Consider the following 22,847-nt stretch of genomic DNA (forward strand, 5'->3'; position numbering starts at 1 on the left):
GACCTATCATGCCTGGAAAATGATTTTTCCCATTTATTCCTAGAAATAACTCATGTCTTGTGTACAACTATAGGAATAAAAAGAGAAATTACTTTCAGTCTTAACTTCTGTGAAGCAAGAGGTGATTCAGAAATCCCTGAGAGAATAAACCACAGTACCTTTTTCTGGAGTTCCTGGATATTGGTCTCCCAATTTTTATCTTCCTGTGAGATTTGTCTAAAAGAGAAAAAGGCAGTCTCATTATTTTCCTGGAGCTACCGAGCAGTGAGATCAGCAAGGCAGCAGTCAGCGCATGTTTAGCATGGACCTTTGGCCTAGATACCAGGCACTAAGTGATGCCTGATTTGGCCACATACTGGGCACACCTAGTCACTGAAGGTGACCAGTGAACTTGGGTTTATGGATTGGAAAAGATATTTCTGTATTTCCAAAGAAAAGTAATACAGGAAATGAATGGAATGTTAATGAAGCAAGTGTGCAAGCATGTGTATGTGTGAGCATGAGCACAAGGAATGTCAGAATAATACTAACCAAAATGTGAACGAGGGGGATGACAGTAAGATACTTTTGTTTTTCTCTTTTTACTTTCTATTTTCCTATACTTTTTTTCAAAATGAAGTTATTTTATATTGACAACCAAACTTATTAAAGGAAAAAACATTAAAGAAATTCCACTTGCTTTAGTGGTGATTTTTATCAATGGAAATCAATTTTAAAGAACTTAGGTGTGCTTCTCCCTCCTCTGGTCATGGGAACCTCTGATCTGATTCAGTCACCCTCATTTGTTCCAACATGCCTTTCACTTTTAACCTTTCCTAACAGTCCACGATTTCTGCTTTATTTTCTTCCCTACTAACTAGGAAAAAGAGCTATACTGTGGAGAATTTAGTTTTATGAGCACTTATATGCCACAAGTATCAAAAGAGGCTGACTACACAGCCAGAACAGACCCTAAAGGAAATCACAGCAGATGCAGGCAAATCCTGAAGACAATTTTTTAAAATAATACATACAAACAAAATCTGCAGAGCCAGCATCTTTCATTTACAAAGTTTCTCCTTTTAAGATCTATGCCTGTGGTGGAAGTTGGTCCCCAGCCTGCAATTCAGGACCCTCCTGGAGCCTCAGGACACGAGGTCCTGCTTCCCAAGCACCATCTGGTGGAGGTTGGTCCTAGGCTAGGATGGAGCTGAGACAGCACTTTGCTGGAGAGAGTAAGATTCCACACATTCCCTGTAGCCTTCCCCCTGGCCCTACTAAAATAACAGGCTTCAAGACCATACTGGATGACCCTCAAGGGTCAGCACAGTCACCACACCCAGCTCCTGTCCTCAGCCCAGGAATACAGGGCTGCTTTCAGCAAACTTCAACATGTAAGATCATTCACACTACATTCACAGGGATTTGCATTTCCTTGCCTTGACAGACCCCTCATTCTAGCCCAGCTCCCAGCTCTGTGGCAGTAATGATTCAATGTCCCTGAAGGGTAGATATGCTCCTGCTTCTTCTATCAGCTCTCCCAAAGTGAAGACAGGTTGGAACTCAGCACCTCATCAGAGTTGGAGGAAAAATTCATCCCTTCATTTTTACCTTTTACATCTCAGCTTTGATTAAAAGCAAATGACAGGAAATGAATTGAGTAGGACTTAACTATTCTTTGAGGTCCCTGAAAATCAACTACTGGGAGAGTATTTTGTTAATTTCTTTGTTATATTAATTGTTTTTGATTCTTGTTATAGAACAAGTGTTATGTGTGAAGGTGTGACAGGCAGTGCTTGAGTGTGGATTTAATCCCCACTGTCACTCTTTCCTAGCTGTAGAACCCTGGACAAGTTGCTCAAATTCTCTGAGCTTCAGTTATGTCATCCTTAAACTGGGGCTGGTACCAGAACATATTCCAGAGATCTAAGTGAGGGTAGACAAAATAATGTGCCACAAGAGACTTACACAGCTTCATTGGCATGAAGCTAGTGTTACTATTTTGTAGTACCATGAAGTACTCTGAAGAAGCATCATTTTAACTTACTTGACTTGTACATTGTATGACATTTAGATACCATGGGAGGTGGTAGTAAATAGGTTATTGATACAATTCAACCATTGAGCACAACTGGTAAAATTGAGAGCCACTGCTATAAACCAAGAGTAGCCCAAGCAGGGTCCTGGCTTGGTACCTGTGAAAGGTATGCAGCCTTCGGGCCAGCAGGTGCTCCAGTGCCTGCACCTTCCCCAGGAGCAGGCCCCGAACCGCTGTTTCCTCTCGGCTGGCCGGGCTGATGCGCTGCGCAGTCAGGCGCCAAACGTGGATCTCGTGCTTCAGTTCTGCAGGAATGAAAAGCCAAGGCTTGAGTGTCCCACCACCCCAGACATCAGCAGGCACCTACTCCCCTCACAACCTTCCAAGACTACGAAACATATACCTGATGATACACAAATAACCAAGAACCAAACCAAAGCAGTGACTTAGCATTCGTGTTATTGTAATAGAACCAGGAGACAAAGCCCACATTAAAAAATTGCCATGGATGCAAAGTAATGTGATTTTGGTGAGAAATAAATTCTTGAATATACATATCAATGCTATCACCCAACAAACTTTTCCCCTCCCAGGGAATTACTTCTTACAGCCAGGAGTTTGGATCTCTCAGCCAAAATCCAGACACTGTCTAATCATTGAAGTAGATCTAGTGAACATGGAAGATACAAGTGTAGTTCTCAGCAGGAAGGCATCTGATAAGAGCAGGAGGTAGTGAATGCCCTGCCTCCTGACCAGGCCTCCAAGCTGAGCTTGCATCTGTGAAAGAACACAGGTGAGAGAAACATAGACAAACTTATGTAATGCACAAATTAATAGAATGAGGCAAATTTTACTCATCATTTCAGACATCTTCTGGTATAGAAAAGAGGAATGAATTGTCAATTCATTGGCTCCTAAAATATCAAAATCTTTTATGAAAATTTATACTTAACCTCTATTTTACAGTTAAAGGTGCTACAGAAATTTCTCCAAATATCCACCAAAAAATATAAGGAAGAACAGTATTTTCATCAATCACCTCTTATGTGCAATGTACTATACCTCATATCACAAGAATTCAACATGAGAAAGACAGAACCCTTTGAAGCAGGACTAGAGCACTTGACAACTAGCTCAGAGCAGAGGCAAGGCAGGCCTATTATCTAAATACTGAGAAGTAGCACGTACTTGTGGTTTAGTGACTAGGAAAACACCACTGTTTAAGCCCCCTCTATTCAGTACACAAGAGTTGATTACCTACTATGTGGCAGAGCTATTGCAAATTGCATCAAGATTCAGAAAAGAGAAGTGGGAGAGAATAGGGGCACTAAAACTATTTCAGTTAACACACGCTTTTCTCTAAAGACCTAGCCTTACAAAGATGACAACTCTTTGGAAGTAAGCTATGTAATGTGTTTTCATCAGTTCATATTGACACTTTGTAGTTTGCCAAAATAAAAAATAAATAAACTTGGGTATAATTCAAAATCTTCTTCAGAGAAACATATCTATAATTTCCTTTCAGAGAGCCTCATATCTCATTAAACAACCTATGAGGTTATGATAACATTAAAAGGAGGAACAGGAGGAGGAGAAAATCGAATAAACTAGACTTCTGAATGACTGAGCACAAAAATATCACACAGGGACAGGAAAGGAGAGATGAGGTCATGCAGAGGCTTCAGTGAAGGTGTTTCATCCAATGCTGTGAACCACATTACACAGAAGATATCATTCAAAGCCCATCCATAAAGTACAGAGACTTTCCAGCCTGTCTTTCAAGGCATAGGTGATGGTCACTTTCCCAAGTGGATCAACTTTAAAGAGCTAAACAAGAGCATGGCTAGTCTCTGAGGCTAGTCCATGCAATGAAGGCTGGGAGGCCTCTCCCCATCGATGTGTGGAGAAGCAGAGCCTGGGAGTCACTGCTGCATCCATGAAACTGGCCTTCCAGGTCCCCAGGGCTCCTTTCTGCAGGTGTCCTTTCCAGACGCAGCCTCAGCCGCTTTGTGTACACCTAGAGCCTAGTTGCCTTGTAATGTATCAAATCAAACAGGAGGAGCTATTCTCCCCAGATAATCCCCATGCATGAATCCTTAGGTAGTGTACTTTTGTTTTCATCATTTTGGAATGAAATACATCATCACTTATCAGGGAATTTAGTTGAGAGATTTTGCCCAGGGAAAGGAAGCTCACTGCCTGTACCGAGAACCCAAGTGCATTTGCTCCTCAGTTCTCAGGCTTCCTCTACACCTCTTCTGCCATCTCCACACCCTCTCTTCTCTGCTAAGCTCTAAGACTATGGTTTCAATGGGCTACTTGAAATTGCCCTCTGCATCTTGTGCTGTCAGGTTCACAGGTAAACATTCCATCTTCCCTCCACAAAACTCTCTCTCCTCTCACTTTCTTAGTTTTTATATGACATCATTCATCTTCCAGGTATGTGAGCCTGAAATGTCATTTTGGTCTTATCAATGCCATTCTTCACTATTTCTACACTGACATTATTGGGCATGTCAGATACCATGCTAGATGCTAAAGGATAAAAATTAATAAGTTACAGGATTGGTCTCCAACAAGTTAGAAAGAGATAGAAGATATGTCATAAGTAAACATGAACTTGAGCAGTACTGGGCCACAAAAACAGTTAAGGATATACTGGTATAGTTCTTGTTCCTGTCTCAGGTCAACCCTCCACTTGCTCCTGTCTCAGGTCATCAGTTTGTCCAGGCCTCATCTCCTCACACTTACTGACTCTGATTCCTCCTCAGTAACCTCTAACTGGAGTCACTTCCTACCAATCCACCCACGGTTAGTCATAAAACACTGCTTATTCTATTTTATAGATAGATATATATAGACAGATACAGTTATATAGATAGATATATAGAAAGAAGACACTTTATCTATCTTTATATTTACCTATCTTCTAGGAAGATAAATATATCTAGGCTGATCTATCTAGAAAGATAGGGTAGCAAATACACAGACAGACAGATAGATTCCTTCTTTCAAATTGGTTTACCATGGCTTGCAGAATAAAGCCAAAGGTCTACAGGAAAGACTCTAGATCCTCAAATGGCAAGTGCTTTTGTGAGCTCTGACCCGCTATATAAGCTCTTACCTTTTCCACGCTGGCCCCTGACCAGGAGATATCATCAGATGTCTAATCTCCACCTCTCTGATTACCTCCTGTCCCTATGTTCCTGAGCTTTTCAACCAACCTCTTATAGCATTACTTGGGGTTACCATATACATGATACAAAAAGGTGAAGACATTACCATGTGGGATGTGCTCTCTCACAGGATGTGGGGACTGCCAGAATGCCTAGAGGAGGGTCATCCAGCTCCAAGTGCTGAGTTTCAGGGGAAGATGCCAAGGCCAGGAGTTGAGAAATGGAATTATACTACTGTAATTTTCTTATAGTTTCTTATAGTTTATATTAAGCAGTATCACTTGAAGTCAGTAGTATAACTATCACTAAATTCACAAAACACAACTATAGCCAAAAATGTAACAGCAAAAAGAAAAGATAAAATGAAATATTTTTAAATGTTCAATCAATTCAAAATAAAGCATAAAATGAATGGGAAAGGATAAAGAAGAGAAGGCACAAATAGAAAATAACATGATGATACACTTTAATCATATTATTAATCATGTTAAATATAATCTAAACGTACCAATTAAAAGAGATTATCAGGAATTGGATAAAAAAAGCAAGACCCAACTGTTAGCCACTTCCAAGAAATTCACTTTAAATATAGAGATAAGAGAATGGAAAAGATATACTACCCTACAACCAGCCAAGAGAAATCTGGAATTGCTACATTAACAACAAAATAGATGTCAGAGCAAGAATATGAATATAGATATGGAAGCTCACTTTATAATGATAAAGGTAAAGGTATAATGATAAAGATAAAATCTTCAAGAGGAAATAATCCCAAATGTTATGTACCCTAGTAACAGAATTTTGAAATATATAAAGCAAAAATCATAACTGTAAAGAGAAATAGGCAAATCCACAATCATAATTAGAGATTTCTATTTTCATCTCCCAGTAATTTATTGAACAAATGGATAGAAAATCAGCAAGAATAGGGGCACCTGGATGGCTCACTTGGTTAAGTGTCTGACTTTGGCTCCATTCATGATCTCATGGTTCATGATTTCGAGTCCCAGGTTGGGCTCTGTGCTGACAGCTCAGAGTCTGGAGCCTGCTTCGGATTCTTTGTCTCCCTCTCTCTCTGTTCCTACCCCACTCGCACTCTGTCTCTCTCTCTCTCTCAAAAATAAATAAAGGTTTAAAATATTTTAAAAATAAAATCAGCAAGAATATAGAAGACTTGAATAATTTTATCAGCCAACTTGACCTAATTGACCATACTGACAAAATTTCACCCAACAAGAGCAGAATACATACTCTCTTCTGGTACATACAGAATATCTACAAGGCTAGACATTCTAGCCATAAAACCATCTTAATAATTTAAAAAGATTCAAGTTTTACCAAGTATATTCTCTGGTCACTCTTAAATTAAATTAGGTAATTGGAAATTCTCCAAATATGTGGTAAATAAGCACTTCTAAAATATCCAAGGATTAAAGAAATCAAAAGGGAAATTAGAAAGTAATTTGAACTGGATGGAAATGAAACAAAACATACAAAAATTGGTAGGAGGTCACTAAAGTAGTACCTGGAAGGAAATTTAGAGCACTGAACACCTATATTAGAAAAGAAGATATATATAAAATTAATAACTTCAACCTCTACTTTAAGAAACTAGAAAAAAAAAGAGTAATTAATCTCAGAGTAAAAAGATAATAAATATCAGAGTATAAATCACTAAAAGAGAAAAATTTAGAGAAAAATCTATATAATCAGAACCTAGTTCCTGAGATCAATAAAATTAATAAAACTCTAACCAGACCCATCAGAGAAAAGCAGAGATAGGAGAGGATTTAAGATTGTGGCTCAATAGGGGGACCCTATGCTTGCCTTATCCTCAAAAAGCTAGACAGATATCAAATCATTCCAAATGCCCAAGAAATCAATCTGAATCCTGAGAGAATAAACTGTAGAACTAGAGTGAGAAAAGAAACCACATTGTGGAAGGTGGTAGGTGCAGAGACATGATTCTGGGGAGAAAAGAATCATGGGTGCTCTGAAGGGGAGGGAGCCTTGATCTTGGAGACAGAATAGAGGCAGATAAACAGAGAGAAAGCAGCACACAGGGGACTTCACAACAGAAACACTTCCCCAAAACCACTGCCTGGGAAAACTAGAACAGCTGATTATCACAAGTTTTTACAAGCAGCAGAGCTCAAAGTGTGCAGTTTTAGAAGTCCATGCCACTGCCAGATGGAGCCTGGCAGACATAGCAGTTCTCCTGTTGGAAAGGAAGGCAGAAGCCTAGGAGCAGACAGTGGGGTCTGAGGATCCCCTGGGTCACACTAGGAAAGACAGTTCCCCTTCTTGGAGTGCATTTGGGAGAGGTGGCACAGCCTCTCAGGGGTCAAAAGAGTTGGAGGGTGCCAACATGCTGCCTCATTCATTAGCATAGGAACAGAAACATCTGCTGAGGGCAGCAAGCCTTGGTGCCTTGTTTTTTGCTGCACTTTATCATAAATTCTGAGCCTCTGTGCGATCCTGCAACTGCTTTTCTGGGACAAGCCAGAACAAGCTGCAGCATGGCAAGACCCTCCCCCAGAGGATCAGCATGGATCCATGCTGCACGAGTTCCCTAAAATTTGGACTTTTGAAAAACAGCCACATGCCTGAGATAAAACACAGGAGTACTGTGCCACCTGGCAGGCAGACAGCTTGGGCACAGACAAGGTGAAGGCAGGGCTCTAATGGAAGCCAAGGACACAAAAAGGGAGACTGCTCGCTCTTCTGTGAGGGCTTCTAGAACAGTGGGAGCAGATTCCCTGCTCCAGGATGAAAGTGTGGGGCAAAGCCATTTTCCCCAATCCATCAGCACTAACAGACTTCGGTGAGGAGGCTGGAGCTGCTTACACCAAGCCCACCCCACTACACCCTGCAGGTGCATCTTTACTAGGGCAAATCAGCCTGTGAACCAGCACAGCAGGCCCTTCACCTAGAAGACCAACACAAAACCCTCACACACACCAAGTCTACTGATTGTAGAATGCTGCAAAGTTTCAGCTCTAGTGGAAATAGGATCAGGTTTATTTTGACAAGCAGACAAAAGCACACTTAGTTAAAACACCACACACCTAACAAAGTCAAACATGCCTAGACCCCTGCACCCCCCCCCCCCCGCCAACTGCAAGCAAGAAGAAACTCTTCAGAGAACTGACTAGAGGGGAAAAGCATCCTAAACATAACAGCAGAGTGCAAACTCTGAAACACTTCCTGAAGCACCAGGCCTTGGATGGTATAAGACCTCTTTTTAAAATAGGTATTACTCTCAGGAGCAGAAAATATAACAGGCTTTCCTAACACACACACACACACACACACACACACACACACACACACACACTGACCTAGAAAAACTGACAAGACAGAGGAATTCACTGCAAAAGAAAGAACAAGAACAGGTCACAGCCAAGGATCTAATCAAAACAGATATAAGTAATATGCCTGAACCAGAATTTAAAACAACAATCACAAAGATACTAGCTGGGCCTGAGAAAAGCATAGAAGACACTAAACAATCCTTTATTACAGAGATAAAAGATCTAAAAAGTACTCAGGCTAAAATTTTTAAAAATGCTATAACTGAAATGCAAAACCAACTGACTATAATAACAAGGAAGGATGATGCAAAAGAATGAAATAGTGATATAGAAGAGAAAAATATGAAAAATAATAAAGCTGAAAAAAAAGGGAAAGAAAGGTATTGGATCATGAATGTAGACTTAGAGAACTCAGTGACTCTAGAAAGCATAATAACATTTGTATCATAGGAGTCCCAGAAGAAAAAGAGAAAAGAGGCAGAAGGTTTACTTGAGTAAATTATAGCCGAAAACTTCCCTAATCTGGGGAAGGACTTAGATATCTAAATCCTGGAGGCACAGAGAACTCCTATCAAATTAAACAAAAGCCAGCCAAAGCCAAAATATATCACAGGACAATTTGCAAAATACAGAGACAAGAAAAGAATCCAGAAAGCAGCAAGGAAAAAGAAACCCCTCACCTACAAGGAAAGAAAATTGAGGTCAGCAGTAGATCTGTCCACAGAAACCTGGCAGGCCAGAAGAGAGTGGCAGGATATATTCAACATGCTGAATGGGAAGAATATGCAGCCAGAAATACTTTATCCAGCAAGGCTGTCATTCAGAATAGAAGAAAAGATCAAAGTTCCCCAGACAAACAAAAAACTAAAGGAGTTTGTGACCACAAAATCCGCTCTGCAAAAAATATTAAAGTGGACTCTTTGAGTGGGAAAGAAAGACCAAAAGCAACAAAGACTAGAAAGGAACAGAGAAAATCACCAGAAACACCAATCTTACAGGCAATACAATGGCACTAAATTCTTCTCTATCAATATTACTGTGAATGTAAATGCACTAAATGTTCCAATAAAAAAAAATAGTGTATCAGAATGGGTTAAAAAAAATAAGACACATGTATATGCTGCTTACAGGAGACTCATTCTAGACCTAAAGACACCTGCAGATTGAAAGTGAGGGGATAGAGAATCATCTATCATGCTAATAGACATTAAAAGAAAGCCAGAGTAGCTATACTTACATCAGACAATCTAGATAAAAAATTTTTTGTTAATGTTTATTAATTTTTGAGAGAGAGAGAGACACAGTGTGATTGGGGGAGGGGCAGAGAGAGAGGGAGACACAGAATCTGAAGTAGGCTCCAGGCTCTGAGCTGTCAGCACAAAGCCCAACACGGGGCTCGAATCTATGAGCTATGAGATCATGACCTAAGCCAAAGTCAACCACCAAACTGACTGTCACCCCAGCACCCCCAGACAATCTAGATTTTGAAATAAAGACTGTAACCACAGATGAACGAGGGCATTATATCTAATTAAGGGGTCCATCCATCAAGCAGATCTAACAATTGTAAATATTTATGCCCCCAATTTGAAAGCACTCAAATATATATTCAGTTAATAACAAACATAAAGAAATTCATTGATAATAACATAATAGTAGGGAACTTAACACCCCACTTATAGCAATGGACAGATCATCTAAGCAGAAAATAAACAAGGAAATAATGGCTTTGAATGACACACTCTACTAGATGGACTTCATAGATATATTCAGAACACCTCATCCTAAAGCAACAGAATACACATCTTTCTCAAGTGCACATGGAACATTCTCCAGAACAGATTACATACTTGATCACAAATCAGCCCTTAACAAATACAAAAACATTGAGAATGTAGCAAGCATCTTTTCTGACCACAACACTATAAAACTTTAAATCAACCACAAGAAAAAAATTTGGAAAGCCCTCAAATACATGGAAGTTAAAGAACATTCTACCAAAAATGAATGGGTTAACCAAGAAATTAAAGAGCAATTAAAAAATATATGGAAGCCAATGAAAATGAAAACACGACAGTCCAAAACCTTTGGGATGTAGCAAACCTCAAGAAGCAAACAAAGTCTCAAATGCACAACCTAACCTTACACCTAAAGGAGATAGAAAAGGAACAGCAAATAAAGTCTAAAGTCAACATAAGAAGGGAAATAATAAAGATTAAAGCAGAAATAAACAATATAGAAACAAAAAAAACAGTAGAACAAATCAACAAAACTAAGAGCTGGTTCTTTGAAAGAATCAACAAAATTGATAAATTGATAAACTCCTAGCCATACTTACCAAAAGAAAGAGGACCCAAATAGATAAAATCACAAATGAGAGAAGAGATCACAACCAACACTACAGAAATACAAACAATTATAAAAGAATACTATAAAAAATATATATGCCTACAAACTGGCCAATCAGGAAGAAATGAACAAATTTCTAGAAACATAAAAACTACTAAAAATAAAACAGAAAAAATAGAAAATTTGAACAGACTCATAACCAGCAAAGTAATTGAAACAGTAATCAAAAATCTCCCAACAAACAAAAGTCCAGGGCCAGAGAGCTTCCAAGGGGAATTCTACCAGACATTTAAAGAAGAGTTTATACCTATTCTTCTCAAACTGTTCCAAAAATAGAAATTGAGGGAAAACTTCCAAACCCATTCTACAAGGCCAGAATTATCTTGACTCCAAAATCAAGGACACCACTAAAAACGAGATTTACAGACCAGTATGCCTGATAAACACATATGAAAAAATTCTCAACAAGATTCTAGCAAATAAAATCCAACAGTATATTAAAATAATTATTCACCATGACCTAGTGGGATTTATTCCTGGACTTCAGGGATGGTTTAATATTTGTAAATTAATCAATGTGATGCACCACATTTATACAGAAAAGGATAAGAACCATATGATCCTCTCAGTAGATGCAAAAAAAAGCATTTGAGAAAATACAGCATCCATTCTTGAAAAAAAAAAACCTCAACACGGTAGGGATAGAGGGAACATACCTTAACATCATAAAAGCTATACCAAAGACCTGCAATTAACATCATCCTTAATGGGGAAAAACTGAGAGCTTTTCCTCTACAGTTAGGAACAAGACAGAGATGTCCACGCTCACCACTGTTATTCAACACAGTACTGGAAGTTCTAGCCTTAGCAATCAGACAACAAAAATAAATAAAAGGCATCCAAATTAGCAAGGAAGAACTCAAACTTTCACTATTTGCAGTTGATATAATACTCTACATAGGAAACCTAAAAGACTCTACCAAAAAACGGTGATACACAAATGCTGGAGGGTCACAGGATATAAAATCAATGTAAAGAAATCTGTTGCATTTCTATACATCAATGAATCAGTAGAAAGAGAAATAAAAGAATTTACCCCATTTACAATTGCACCAAAACCCATAAGATACTTGGGCGCCTGGGGCGCCTGGGTGGCTCAGTCAGTTAAGCATCCAACACTTGGTTTTGGCTCAGGTCATGATCTCATGGGAATGAGATTGAGTCCCACATCAGGCTCTGTGCTAGACATGGAGCCTGCTTGGGATTCTCTCTCTTCCTCTCCCTCTGCTCTTCATCCACTCTCACACTCAAAAAAGAAAAAAAAATACCTAGGAATAAATCTAACCAAAGAGGTAAAAGATCTATACCCGAAAAATATAGAACGCCTATGAAAGAAATTGAAGAGGACATAAGAAATGGAAAAACATTCCAGGCTCATGGATTGGAAAAACAAATATTGTTAAAATGTCTATATTACCCAAAGCAATCTATACAGCCAATGCAATCGCTATCCAAATACTACCAGTTTTTCAAAGAGCTAGAATAAACAATCCTAAAATTTGTAAGGAACCACAATGACTCTGAATGGCCAAAATAATCTTTTAAAAAAAAACAATCCTTAAAAAAAAATGGAGCAGAATAGAAAGCCCAGAAATGGACCCACAACTATATGGTCAATTCATCTTCGACAAAGCAGGAAGGAGCATCCAATGGAAAAACAGTCTCTTCAACAAATGGTGTCAGGCAAACTGGACAGAAACATGCAGAATAATGAACCTGAATAACTTTCTTACACCATACACAGAAATAAATTCAAAATGGATGAAAGACCTAAATGTGAGATAGGGAACCATCACACTCCTACAGAAGAAAACAGGCAGCAATGTCTTTGACCTCAGCCAGAGCAACTTCTTACTAGATCAATCTCCAGAGGCATGAAAAACAAAATAAAAAATGAACTATTTTGGGACACCTGGGTGGCTCAGTCAGTTAACTTCTGCTCAGGTCATGATCTCATGGTTCGTGAGTTTAAGCCCTGCATTGGGCTCTGTGCTGACAGCTCAGCCTGGAGCCTGTTTCAGATTCTGTGTCTCCCTGTCTCTGCCCCTTATCTGCTCACAATCTGTCTCTCAGTCTAAAAAATAAATAAACATTACAAAATTTTTTAAATGAGCTATTGGGACTTCATTAAGATAACCTTCTTCACAGCAAAGGAAACAATCAACACAAGTAAAACAACCTATGGAATGAGAGAAGATAATTGCAAATGACATATCTGATAAAGGGTTTGTATCCAAAATCTATAAAGAACTTATCAAATTCAACACCCCCAAAAATAAATAATTCAGTTAATAAATGGGTCAAAGACATGAACAGGTATTTTTCCAAAGACATCCAGATGACTAAGAGACACATGAAAAGATGCTCAACATCACTCATCATCAGGGAAATACAAATCAAAACCATGATGAGATACCACCTCACACCTGTATGAATGGCTAAAATTAACATCACAGGAAATAACAGATGTTAGCAAGGATGCAGGGAAAGGGGAACCCTCTTACATTGTTGGTGGGGAATGCAAACTGGTGCAGCCGTTCTAGAAAACACTATGGACATTCTTCAAAAAGTTAAAAATAGAACTGCCCTATCACTCAGCAATTAAACTACTAGGTATTTACCCAAAGGATACTAAAATATGATTCGAAGGAATACATGCACCCTGATGTTTATAGCAGCATTATCAACAAGAGCCAAAGTATGGAAAGAGCCTAAATATCCATCAATGGATAAATGGATAAAGATGTGTTATACATAGGGGCACCTGGGTGGCTCAGTCAGTTGAGCATCCGACTTTGGCTCAGGTCATGATCTCACATCTTGTGAGTTCAAGCCCCACATTGGGCTCTGTGTTGACAGCTCAGAGCCTGGAGCCTGCTTTGGATTCTGTCTCTATCTCTCTCTTCCCCTCCCCTGCTCATGCTCTGTCTTTCTCTATCTCTCTCAAATATAAATAAACATTAAAAAAAAATTTTAAAGATGTGGTATATATATTGTGTATACACAGTAGAATATTATATATGTGTATTGTATATGTGTATATATTATAAATGTGTAATATTATATATGTGTATATATACACAATAGAATATTACTCAGCCATCAAAAAGAATGATTATATATGTAATATTTTATATATTTATATATTATATATATTAAGTATATATGTAATATTATATATGTGTAAATATACCAATAGAATATTATTCAGCCATCAAAAAGAATGAAATATTATATATAATATTATGTGTATATTATATGTATGTATATATTATACATGTATGTATACAGGTATATACTATATACTACATATATACATGTGTATATACTATATACTATGTGTATATATATATATATATGAAATCTTGTCACTTGCAAATGTATTATGCTAAACAAAATAAGTCAGTCAGAAAGACAAATACCATATGATTTCACTGATATGTGGAATTTAAGAAACAAAACAGATGAACATACGGGAAGGGAAAAAAGAAAGGAAGACAGAGGGAAGCAAACCATAAGAGACTCTTAACTATAGAGAACAAACTGAGGGTTAATGGAGGGAGGTGGGTGGGCAATAGGCTTAATGGGTGATAGGTATTAAGGAGATCACTTGTTGTGATGAGCACTGGTTGTTATATGTAAGTGATAAATCACTAAATAGATAACTGTAATAGCCAGTTTTGTGTCTAATCAGGAATTTGAATGTTTAGCTAAACCCCCAACACACACAAATCCAGGCCTGTAAATACCCTAGCAAACATTTAAGGGAACAGTGTTAGAAATTCTATACCATCTCCTCCAAAAAGTTGAAGAGGAGTGTATACTTCTGTACTCATCCTATGAGTCCAGCAAAAAAAAAAAAAAAGACATTACAAGAAAGTAAACTGTACATCAATTTCCCTAATGTACACAGACACAAAAATTCTATACAAAATATTAACAAGAAGCCATTTGAGCTGATGTCTGGTGAACAGGAGGGCAGATTGTGCTGGCTATTTGTGCATTTTATCAAGTAAGTCATGTTGTTTTCCAATCTGGGCACTTGTCAGACTGATACATCCTGGCCCCTGTGACTGGTGGGGCCTGGTGACAATCAGAATGACAAAATATGAACAGAGGCATCCTGTGTCAGTCAATAATGGGGTGGAACAAGTGGTTCTACTTTGATGACCAAAAGCTCAGGGCTCTGAGAACTGATGACAAGCAGGGTACTACCAGCCTTCAGTAGTAATGAAGTGAAAGGGAGCGGAGCGGGGGTGGGGGGGGCGGTGCAGGGAACAGGGCTTTGCAATTCATTTAGATTTTGGAGTTACTTCTTTACTTCAGCATAACCAAGCCTATTCTGACATATGCTCTGAATGCCATCACAGACCTGCTGAACCCAAATCTCTACAATAGGGCTTGGGAATCTGTAGTAATAACAAGCATTCTAAGGGTACCTTGGTGTCTCAGTCAGTTAAGCGTCCAACTCTTGGTTTTATCTCAGGTCATGGTCTCACAGTTCATGAGATGAAGCCCTGCATTGGGCTCTGCACTGATACCCTGCTTGGGATTTTCTCTCTCCTCTCTCTCTGCCCCTCCCAACTCTCAAAAATAAATAAATAAACTCAAAAAATAAGCATTCTAAAATTGGAGAGCCCTATGCCCCATGGTGGCCCAGAGCATTTGCCCTGACACTGCATAGCTCACTCTGTGCTGATTTACATATTGTCATGGCATTGACATGGGGCCTTAGCATCACGCAGATCCCAATTATCCCCCACCCCTTCCCTCAAAGCTTTTCTCAACCCCTTACTCAGGAAGAGTAGAAGAGTTGATTATACAGATCTGTTTCCTATACTTCTAAATCCATGTATCCTAAGTTCATGTCAAGATAGTTTTCTCCAGAAGAGCTTTCTAACAGCACCGAATTCCTGGGGGTGGGCCTGGTAACCTAAATATATAACAATTGTTCTCAGGTCATTCTGATCATCAGGATGGTTGGGAGAAATCTAGCATAACTGAATAAGATAACTGTCTGACTCTCCATTGAGGTACAGCTGTGCCCACACACTCATCCATTGGGATCACAGTTTCCTTAGCTCTCTCTTGGTGCAATCCTTTCCATCAGAAAACTAAAATTAAATATCAAATTATCTCATTTTACATATACTAGTTGATGATAAAACATTCTAAATATCTCTAACTGGTCATTATGTGTTGAACTGTTTCCCCCAAAACCCATGTGTTGAAGTGTTAATCCCCAATACCTCAGAATGTGACCTTATTTGAAAATAGTGTTATTGCAGGTGTAATTAATTAAGGTGAGGTCATTAGTGTGGCCACAGATCTAAGATGACTGGTATCCTTATTAATGGGGAAATATGGATATAGACACACACAGGGAGAATGCCACAGGAACATGAATCTGGCCATCTAAAAGCCAAGGGGAGAGGCCTGGAACACATCCTTACTCAGAACCAACCAATCTTATAGGCACATTGATTTTGGACTTCCAGCCTCCAGAACTGTGAGGAAATAAGCCATCCTTTAGCTTACTAAATCCTCTTAGCATCTGTGGAAATAAATCATCTATTGTTTAAGCCACTCGTCTATGGTACTTTGTTACATCAGTCCTAGAAAAACAATACATTGGTCAATGGCAAAAGTTGATCAAGATATCCTAGTGCCAGAAATATCTTTTTTTTAAAGCCAATTTTGATTAATTTTTTTCAAAACAGGAAAGGAATGGGATCATGTGTAGTTGTCCTCTCCATTATAAAGCTGTAAGAGGACAGAAGGATCTGGGATTCTTTTTTCTTAATAAAGGCACATGCCGTGCTCTGTAGACCACAAGAGATGAGGCATTATCAATGCTATCAAGAAAATACAGTCCTTGGAGCCAACATGGCAGAACAGCATGGGAGTTTTTTGTGTGTCTCACATCCATGAAATACAGCCAGACCAACGCTAAACCATTTTGCATACCTATAAAACTGATCACAGGATTAACACAACAATCTACACAAGCTGAACCACACAATTCAGCAGAAAGAGAAAAAATTCATTTTCATTTTCAATTTCTATTAAAAATACTTTTCTTTATTTTTTACTATATGTTTTTTTTATTTTTGTGTAAATTTTTTCAAATTCTATTTTACTTCCATCATTTTATTTTAGTATTCTTCAGGGTATTCACTTTTTCAAATTTTCAAACGATTTCCTTTTTCTTTTTTGTCTTTTTTGTTTCTTTTCTTTTTCTTGAATACAGAAAGACAAAGAAATCATGTTTATTTTTAATTTGTATTAAAAATATTTTTATTTAATTTTTTTCTGCTCTATTCTTTATTTTTGTGTAATTTTTTTTCATATTCTGTTTTACTCCCGTCATTTCAATTTAGTCTACTTCAGTGTATTCATTTTTTCAAATTTTCAAACAATTTCCTTTTTTTTCTTTTTCCCCCTTTTTTTCTCTAAGCTATCAAGCCACTTTCAACATCCAGACCAAAACACACCTATCATCTAGCATCATTTATTCGATTTGTGTGTGTGTGTGTGTGTTTGTTAATTTTAATATTTTTTTAATATTTTTATTTTAATTTTTTCTACCTCATTAATTCCTTTTCTCCCTTAAAAATGATGAAACGAAAGAATTCACACCAAAAGAAAGAGCAGGAAGAAACGACAGGGAATTAACCAACACAGATATAAACAAGATGTTGGAACCAGAATTTAGAATCACGATAATAAGAAGGCTAGCTGGACTCGAAAATAGATTAGAATCCCTGTATGCAGAGATGAAAGAAGTAAAAACTAGTCAAGATTAAATAAAAAATGCTATAACTGAGCTGCAATCACAGATGGATGCCATGGTGGCAAGGATGGATAAGACAGAACAGAGAATCAGCAATATAGAGGGAAAACTTATGGAGAATAATGAAGCAGGAAAAAAAAAGAGGGAGATTATTGCAAAAGAGCATGATTTAAGAATTAGAGAAATCTGGGGCACCTGGGTGGCTCAATTGGCTAACCATTTGACTTCAGCACAGGTCATGATCTCACAGTTTGTGGGTTCGAGCCACGTGTCAGGCTCTGTGCTGACAGTTCAGAGCCTGGACCCTGCTTTGGATTCTCTGTCTCCCTCTCTCTCTGCCCCTCCCCCACTCACACTCTGTTTCTCTCTCTCAAAAATAAATATTTAAAAAATTGAAAAAAAGAATTAGAGAAATCAGTGACTCATTAAAAAGGAACAATATCAGAATCATAGGGTCCCAGAAGAGAAAGAGACAGAAATAGGGTAGAAGGGTTATGTGAGCAAATCATAGCAGAAAACTTTCCTAACCTGGGGAAAGACACAGACATCAAAATCCAGGAAGCACAGAGGACTCTCAACAAAAACCGACCAAAACAAACAAAAACCAACAAGGCATATTGTACTCAAATTCACAAAATACTCAGGCAAGGAGAGAATCATAGAAGCAGCAAGGGGGGGAAAAGTCCCTAACCTAGAAGGGAACACAAATAAGGTTTGCAACAGACCTATCCACAGAAACTTGGCAGGCCAGAAAGGAGTGGCAGGATATATTCAATGTGCTGAATCAGAAAAATATGCAGCCAAGAATTCTTTATCCAGCAAGGCTGTCATTCAAAATAGAAGGAGAGATAAAAAGTTTCTCAGACAAACAAAAATTAAAGGATTTTGGGACCACTAAACCAGCCCTGCAAGAAATTTTAAGGGGGACTCTCTGAGGGAAGAAAAGATGAAAAAATACATACATACATACACACATATATAAATAAATACCAAAAGCAACAAAACTTAGAAAGGACCAGGGAACATTGCCAGAAACTCCAACTGTACAAGCAACATAATGGCAATAAATTCGTATCTTTCAGTACTCACTCTAAACAGCAATGGACTCAATGCTCCAATCAAAAGACATAGGGTAGGGGCGCCTGGGTGGCTTGGTCGGTTAAGCGTCTGACTTCAGTTCAGGTCATGATCTCACACTCCATGAGTTCGAGCCCCATGTCAGGCTCTGTGCTGACAGCTCAGAGCCTGGAGCCTGTTTCAGATTCTGTGTCTCCCTCTCTCTCTGCCCCTCCCCTGTTCATGCTCTGTCTCTCTCCATCTCAAAAATAAATAAACATTAAAAAAATAAAAAAAAAAGACATAGGGTAACAGAATGGATAAGAAAACAAGATCCATCTATATGCTGTTTACAAGAGACACTTTAGGCCTAGAGACACCTTCAGATTGAAAGTACAGGGATGGAGAACCATCTATCATGCTAATGGCCAACAAAAGAAAGCCAGAGTAGCCATACTTACATCACAAAGTCTAGACTTTAAAATAAAGACTGTATCAAGAGATGCAGAAGGGCATTATATCATAATTAAGGGGTCTATCCACCAAGAAGACCTAACAATTGTAAATATTTATGCGACAAATGTGGGAGTACCCAAATATATACATCAATTAATCACAAACATAAAGAAACTCATCAACAGTAACACCATAATAGTAGGAGACTTCAACACACCACTCACAAATATGGACAGATCATCTATTCAAAAAATCAACAAGGAAGCAATGGCTTTGAAAGACACACTGGACCAGATGGACTTAACAGATATATTTAGAACATTTCATCCTAAAGCAGCATAATATACATTCTTCTCCAGTGCACATGGAATGTTCTCCAGAAAGATCACACACTGGGACACAAATCAGCCTTCAGCAAGTACAAAAAGATCGAGATCATACCGTGCATATGTTCAGACCACAAAGCTATAAAACTTGAAACCAACCACAAGAAAAAATTTGGAATGGTAACAAATACTTGGAGACGAAACAACATCCTACTAAAGAATGAATGGGCTAACCAAGAAGTTAAAGAGGAAATTAAAAAGTATATGGGAGCCAAAGAAAATGATAACACCACAACCCAAAACCTCTGGGACACAGCAAAGACGGTCATAAGAGGAAAGTATATAGTAACCCAGGCCTTCCTAAAGAAGGAAGAAAGATCTCAGATACATAACCTAACCTTACGCCTTAAAGAGCTGGAAAAAGAACACCAAATAAAACCCAAGATCAGCAGAAGACAGGAAATAATAAAGATTAGAGCAGAAATTAATGCTATGGAAACAAAACAAATAGTAGGACAGATCAATGACCAAAAGCTGGTTCTTTGAGAGAATAAAAAAATTGATAAACCACTAGCCAGTTTGATCAAAAAGAAAAAGGAAAGGACCTAAATAAATAAAATCAAGAATGAAAGAGGAGAGATCACAACCAACACAGAAGAAATTAAAAACAAGAATAAGATAATATTAGAGCAATTATATGCCAACAAAATGGACAATCTGGAAGAAATGGAAAAATTCCTAGAAACGTATACACTACCAAAACTTAAACAGGAAGAAATAGAAAATTTGTACAGACACATAACCAGTAAGGAAGTCAAATTAGTAATCAAAAATCTCCCAAAAACAAGAGCTCATGGCCAGATGGCTTTCCAGGGGAATTCTACCAAACATTTAAGGAAGATTTAACACCTATTCTCCTGAAGCTGTTCCAAAAAATAGAAATGGAAGGAAAACTTCCAAACTCTTTCTATGAAGCCAGCATTACCTTGATTCTAAAACCAGACAAAGACCCGACTACATAGGACTATTATAGACCAATTCCCCCGATGAATATGCATGCAAAAATCCTCCACAACATATTAGCCAACCGGATCCAACAATACCTTTAAAAAATTATTCACCATGACCAAGTGGGATTTATACCTGGGATTCAGGGCTGGTTCAATATCCACAAAACAGTTAAGGTGATTCATCACATCAATAAAAGAAAGGACAAGAACCATATGATCCTCTCAATAGACACAGAAAAAGCATTTGACAAAATACACCATCCTTTCTTGATTAAAAACCCTCAAGAAAGTATCAATAGAAGATCATAAAAGCCACATACAAATGACTCAACACTAATGTCATCCTCCATAGGGAAAAACTGAGAGTTTCCCCCTAAGGTCAGGAACAAGACAGGGGTGTCCACTCTCGCCACGGTTATTCAACATAGTACTGGAAGCCTTAGCCTCAGTAATTAGACAACACAAAGAAATAAAAGGCATCCAAATCAGCCAAGAGGAGGTCAAACTTTCACTCTTTGCAGATGACATAACACTCTATATGGAAAACCCAAAAGATTCCACCAAAAAAACTGCTAGAACTGATTCATGAATTCAGCAAAGTGGCAGGATATAAAATCAATGCACAGAAATCGGTTGCATTCCTATTTACCAACAATGAAGCAACAGAAAGAGAAATCAGGGAATCGATCCCGTTTACAATTGCACCAAAACCCATAAAATACCTAGGAATAAATCTAACCAAAGAGGTGAAAAATCTATATACTGAAAACTATAGAAAGCTTATGAAAGAAATTGAAGAAGACACAAAGAATGGAAAAAGATTCCATGCTCCTGGATACGAAGAACAAATATTGTTAAAATGGCAAAGTAGCCAAGAAATCTACATGTTCAATGCAATCCCCATCAAAATAACACCAGCATTCTTTAAAGAGATAGAACAAATAATCCTAAAATTTGTATGGAAGCAGAAAAGACCCCAAATAGCCAAAGCAATCTTGAAAAAGAAAACCAAAGCAGGAGGCATCACAATCCCAGGATTCAAGCTACACTACAAAGCTCTAATCATCAAGACAGTATGGTACTGGCACAAGAACAGACACTCAGATCAATGGAACAAAATAGAGAACCCAGAAAGGGACCCACAAATGTATGGCCAACTGATCTTTGACAAAACAGGAAAGAATATCCAGTGGAATAAAGACAGTCTCTTCTGCAAGTGGTGCTGGGAAAACTGGACAGTGACATACAGAAGAATGAACCTGGACCACTTTCTTACACCAGACACAAAAATAAACTCAAAATGGATGAAAGACCTAAATGTAATACAGGAAGCCATCAAAACCCTTGAGGAGAAAGCAGGCAAAAACCTCTTTGATCTTGGCCGCAGCAAGTTCTTATTCAACACGTCTCCAGAGGCAAGGGAAACAAAAGCAAAAATGAACTACTGGGACCTCACCAAAATAAAAATCTGCACAGCGAAGGAAACAATCAGCAAAACTAAAAGGCAACCTATAGAATGGGAGAAGATATTTGCAAACGACATATCAGATAAAGGGTTAGTATCCAAAATCTATAAAGAACCTATCAAACTCAACACCCAAAAACCAAAGAACCCTGTGAAGAAATGGGCAAAATACATGAATAGTCACTTCTCCAAAGAAGACATCCAGATGGCCAACCGACACATGAAAAAATGTTCAACATCACTCCTCATCAGGGAAATACAAATCAAAACCACAATGAGATACCACCTGACACCTGTCAGAATGGCTAATATTAACAACTCGGGCAACAACAGATGTTGGCGAGGATGTGGAGAAAGAGGATCTCTTTTGCATTCCTGGTTGGAATGCAAGCTGGTGCAGCCACTCTGGAAAACAGTATGCAGGTTCCTCAAAAACCTAAAACTTGAACTACCCTACGACCCAGCAATTGCACTACTAGGTATTTTTCCAAGGGATACAGGTGTGCTGTTTCAAAGGGACACATGCACCCCAATATTTATAGCAGCACTGTCAACAATAGCCAAAGTATGGAAAGAGCCCAAATGTCCATCGATGGATAAATGGATAAAGAAGATGTGGTATATATACACAATGGAGTATTACTCAGTAATCAAAAGGAATGAAATCTTGCCATTTGCAGCTACGTGGATGGAACTGGAGGGTATTATGCTAAGAGAAATTCATAAGAGAAAGACATATCAGATGATTTCACTCATATGAGGACTTTAAGAGACAAAACAGATGAACATAAGGGAAGGGAAACAAAAATAATATAAAAACAGGGA

The 22,847-nt window shown here is 38.2% G+C and overlaps 1 protein-coding gene across 1 annotated transcript in view; it reads right to left on the minus strand.

Annotated features, from left to right (window-relative positions):
- Nucleotides 1-22,847, minus strand: part of OCA2 (OCA2 melanosomal transmembrane protein) — a 471,457-nt gene that overhangs the window by 297,911 nt on the left and 150,699 nt on the right. Inside the window, exons 15-16 of the mRNA XM_007098939.3 lie at nt 2,175-2,322; nt 159-216 (exon numbers count right to left, since the gene is read on the minus strand). Coding sequence (XP_007099001.1) covers nt 159-216; nt 2,175-2,322 — 206 coding nt within the window. The remainder of the gene's footprint in view (nt 1-158; nt 217-2,174; nt 2,323-22,847) is intronic.

This window comes from Panthera tigris, chromosome B3, assembly GCF_018350195.1.
Source record: "Panthera tigris isolate Pti1 chromosome B3, P.tigris_Pti1_mat1.1, whole genome shotgun sequence".
Taxonomy (NCBI): domain Eukaryota; kingdom Metazoa; phylum Chordata; class Mammalia; order Carnivora; family Felidae; genus Panthera; species Panthera tigris.